This window comes from Bison bison, unplaced genomic scaffold (assembly GCF_000754665.1).
Source record: "Bison bison bison isolate TAMUID 2011002044 unplaced genomic scaffold, Bison_UMD1.0 scf7180017864483, whole genome shotgun sequence".
In the NCBI taxonomy this organism is placed as follows: Eukaryota; Metazoa; Chordata; class Mammalia; order Artiodactyla; family Bovidae; genus Bison; species Bison bison.
The window spans coordinates 2391661-2396381 of NW_011495043.1; the positions used below are offsets into that span (position 1 = coordinate 2391661).

Genomic DNA, 4721 nt, shown 5'->3' on the forward strand with positions numbered 1-4721 from the left:
TGGTGGCAGAGTGGTAAAGAATCCATCTGCCAGTGCAGGGGATGCAAGAGACGTGGGTTCGATCCTGGGTTGGGAAGATCCCCTGGAGGTGGAAATGGCCACCCACTCCAGTGTTCTTGCCTGGAGAATCCCATGCATAGCGGAGGAGCCTGGGGGCTACAGTCCATGGGGTTGCAAGGAGTGACATGACTGAGCAACTCAGCATGTACACGTGTATAGGAGAACTCATGAAAACAGCACCTGGGCATTATTTTCATTTGAATTGACTTCAAAACTTACTTCAGTTTTTGCTAGGCAAGAAAACCAATCATTCCCAAAGTAACAGCTAATTCAGAAATTTGAGAAATTAAAAAGGGCTCTGCAGGTATTATCTTTCTTATAATTAACAAATACCATATGACAAACGCCTAGTGTAATATGTAGAACTTAGGGGTGCTCATTACATAGAGCTATTACTCCTGCTTGTTTTGGCACAGCACTAATTAAGTGACCTTATTTCCTGACTCTTTATTCTTTAATCTCCAATATTACTTCCTCCTTACACTTTCATTCCTTCTGTATGGATATTAGTACTAACATGGGACATTGGCAGGATAAGAGACTACAGAATAGAGCTAGGTATCTACTTTCTGAATAAAGTACCCATAATGAGAGAGAATAATCTTTAGAGAAGTTTAATCAAAATCTACCAAAGAATGCTAACATCTGGACCATATTTTATTCACAAGTACATCATGAAAAATTTGTTTAATACTTTAACAAACATACATATTTTAGGACTATTTTTATATAAACTTAGAATAACAAAAAGCTTTATATATTTCTGAAATTTTATAAAATATAAATAATGAATAAAAAATTGATAACCAATCTTATTTTCAAAATGATTTACAGAAATTGCTAACTATGGGAAAATTATTGATTTTTAAAATTCTGGCCATTAAGATTTTTAGTAACAAAAATTAATCATAAAGTATGAACAGGCCAAACAAATCCCTATATGCACAGGGATGCTACAGTTGCATTATACAGTACACTCTGCTGTATTTTTACTGTTAATTCACAATACTACAGTTATGTCTTTTTAGGCTGTTATTCTTATGCATGAACAATGACCTCACTGTCAGTGTCATTTACCTGAGCTAACTGTCAGTTAGGAAACAGTGAAGCCAGGCTTCAGATGGACAGGTCAGGGAACTCTACTGTTGACTCCTGTTACTTTCACTTGAGTCTGCTCTTTGAGAAAGGTAGACTTCCAGGCATTGTATATTATAGTTGGGTGATGGGTACCATGATGGCACCCATGAGCTGGAGCTTAGACAGGGTTTGATATGAGCCATGTTTTTACTTTTCCAGGTTACCATGTAGATAGAACAGAGTCATAACCAGATGATCTAGTTGTAAGTCATATGACAGATTTGTCTTTGAATCCTTACAGGCTTCAGTAAATTTTCTTAAGAGGTAATACAGTACAGTGTGGAAGAGGACAAAGAGTGGAGTTGGACAAGCTCAGTATAAATCGTGGCTCTGACGTGTGCTAGCTGTGTAACCAACAGATATTGTGTATACCCTTTGACAGTGCTGTCATACTGAAAACAGGGAAATAACAATGAGTAGCTAACTGAAGTTACTGAGTGGATTAAATAAGAAAATGAAGAAGAAATGGAGAAGTACGTTTTTCCTTCTGTATCACCTGGGATATATGTTGGAAATATAAAAATATCAGTTACAAAGTAAGTCACAGGAATGTACGGTATAGCACAGGGAACATAGTCACAAATACTGTAATAACTCTGTATGGTGGGTAATTATAAAAATGTTGAATCTTGTATTCAACATTGTATATATAAAACTAATCTAATAGTTTAAGTCAATTATATGTCAATAGAAAATACTAAAAGATTCCAACTGAAAACAAATACAGACATATATAAACCACAGCTGCAACTGTGGTTTCTGGAAGTGAAAAACTAACATAAGTTTGAAAAGTTGAAGAAAGTTAACATGTCTCCCCAAAAATATAGCTATAGAAACCAGCATGACAAAAAAACTTGTTGATAACATTCTTGCCTTTTTTTTTTATGCTACCAAAGAACTATCCTTCCAATAATATTCTCAATTCTAAGAAATTAATTGAAGTCTTTCAAATAATCACATTCAGATAGATATTCAATGTTATATATTCATTACACAGAAAAAAATGAAAACTAAGTCAATATATTTAACAAAGCAATATAACCCTAGGATCAAAAATCAAACAGATAAATTATTCAAAAATTTTAATTATATACAAAGTAACTTTCACACAAGGCAAAATTCTTAAGTAATTAAACTCTGCAAGTTCTTTGATAAATTGTACATACAAAGTCCCTTCAAATTTTTCAAATTATATGAAAGTAAAAGAACCTCTAAAGTACTATTAAGATAGTATATACTAACAAGGAAATTTGTTGAAAAAGAATTATGCAACAGTGCTCGTAGCTAACGAAAGTGATTGAAATATTACCAGATGATTCACTAAGGTACCACAAATACAAAGAAGTGAACAATTGATTCTCCATAAATGAAGAGCCCTTTGCCCAAGAATAAATCGCCTTATTCAAAAAATGACCAGAGGTGCTAAAAGTCAGCCAATGTTAATATGACTCAACAGGGTTCAATTTACAACAGACAGACAACATGGTGCTATTTCTAAGAGTTTTTGAAATTTAATTTTACTACATATTAAGCTTTGAGTTGAAAAAAAGTAAATCTATCCCAGCTACCTAGAAATTCATCTAATTTAATACAATTCAATGAATATATGGAGGGAGTTTGAGGGGAAATAAATAATAATAAAATAAAAAATTTGGACTTAAATCAAAGATTAAATGTATTCTCTTTTAGTAAAATGGTGTTTCGCTGGCTTTTAAAAATCTTCAGACAAAATTCAAACTTTTATGACTAAAAAATCCTATTTGGGTTATATCCCTAAATTTAACTATGACTTTTATCCCCCAACATGAAATTTTGAAAATCTTGGCCTGAGTAATTAATTTCAAAGTACCACTCATTTTTACTTGGGGGGCAAGAGTCCTAGAAAATTCCTGTTTAACTCAAGGGTAGTACAGATTATAGCCTAAAAGTCAATCTTTCAAAGAACCATTTCCTTGAAATCTGGAGTCTTAATAATGTGAGGTTAGACTAAAGGCAGGAAAAATACATTAAAAAAATTCACAACCTTGGAGTAAAAAATTGTACTACTTTTGTCATAAATTGAACCCTGCTTTATTTTAAAATAAGCAAAAATAAAAATTAATAGAGCAATTCACACGGTTAAGTCAGAGGAAGAACTGCAACCCCAATTTAACTGATTTTTAATAATTACTGTCCCAATGAGTTTAGAAGAAACACAGCCCAAGAGATTATCATTTAGCATAGGAATAAAAAATTAATATATACAAAATGCAATGCATTAGATAATTTTCTGATGCTGCGTTAGCATTGCATATAGCAAGGATTAGAAACAAAATAGAAATGTCTATTTCCTACCTATATCACTGGCTACCATCTTGGAAAACTTTCTGCTTTTGATCTTCACTGAAAATAATATTTTGATATAAAATGTCAAAATCTATTCAAGGTAAACTAAATGAATTAAATGTAATTAAAAGAAAATACTTTAAAGATACTATACCCTTTTCTATAAAATTATTCATTTTTTGTTCATCATCTGAATTGTGGGGTGATGGAGAACCTACACAAATGAAGACAATGGAAGGAACAGGCATAGATCAGTCACAAACACTGAGTTGTAACAGGGAAAAGTACAAACAAAGTAATCTGGTAACCCCTAGGATAAGTTCCCACACTACTGGCCACAAGAAAATATCGTGTATATAGTTAATAAAAATTCATATAATATTAAGTAGCAACAGCAATCAGTAATACATTATCTTTCGTGGCAGACCACTCTCTAGTATATGTATTAACTCTAACCTATAATAATTTTTCCATAAGATACAAGTATTTGGCAAAGTCTTCATATATATTGTTAACTTAGAGAATAGATAAATAAAACATAAGAAGCTAACTGTTTGTGAAAGAAAATGTAAAAATTCTTGATATTAGTTAACTGAATAAGGTTTACCTAGTGGCACATAGAATGGGTGAATTTAACTCAGATGACCATTATATCTACTACTGTGGGCAGGAATCCCTCAGAAGAAATGGAGTAGCCATCATGGTCAACAAAAGAGTCTGAAATGCAGTACTTGGATGCAATCTCAAAAACAACAGAATGATCTCTGTTCGTTTTCAAGGCAAACCATTCAATATCACAGTAATCCAAGTCTATGCCCCAATGAGTAACACTGAAGAAGCTGAAGTTGAACAGTTCTATGAAGACCTACAAGACCTTTTAGAACTAACACTCAAAAAAGATGTCCTTTTCATTATAGGGGACTGGAATGCAAAAGTAGGAAGTCAAGAAACACCTGGAATAACAGGCAAATTTGGCCTTGGAATACAGAATGAAGCAGGGCAAAGACTAATAGAGTTTTGCCAAGAAAATGCACTGGTCATAACAAACACCCTCTACAACAACACAAGAGAAGACTCTATACATGGACATCACCAGATGGTCAACACCGAAATCAGATTGATTATATTCTTTGCAGCCAAAGATGGAGAAGCTCCATACAGTCAGCAAAAACAAGACCAGGAGCTGACTGTGGCTCAGA

General features: G+C 33.2%; 1 protein-coding gene across 4 annotated transcripts in view; it reads right to left on the reverse strand.

The window, feature by feature from the left end:
• Positions 1 to 4721, reverse strand: part of STXBP5 (syntaxin binding protein 5 (tomosyn)) — a 158251-nt gene that overhangs the window by 31955 nt on the left and 121575 nt on the right. The window contains exons 20-21 of one of the 4 annotated variants that reach the window (XM_010862558.1): positions 3677 to 3736; positions 3532 to 3579 (exon numbers count right to left, since the gene is read on the reverse strand). The exons of 2 other annotated variants lie outside the window; for them this stretch is intronic. In XM_010862558.1, the coding sequence (XP_010860860.1) occupies positions 3532 to 3579; positions 3677 to 3736 (108 nt within the window). The remainder of the gene's footprint in view (positions 1 to 3531; positions 3580 to 3676; positions 3737 to 4721) is intronic. One more of the 4 variants, XM_010862559.1, reaches the window with a different exon arrangement.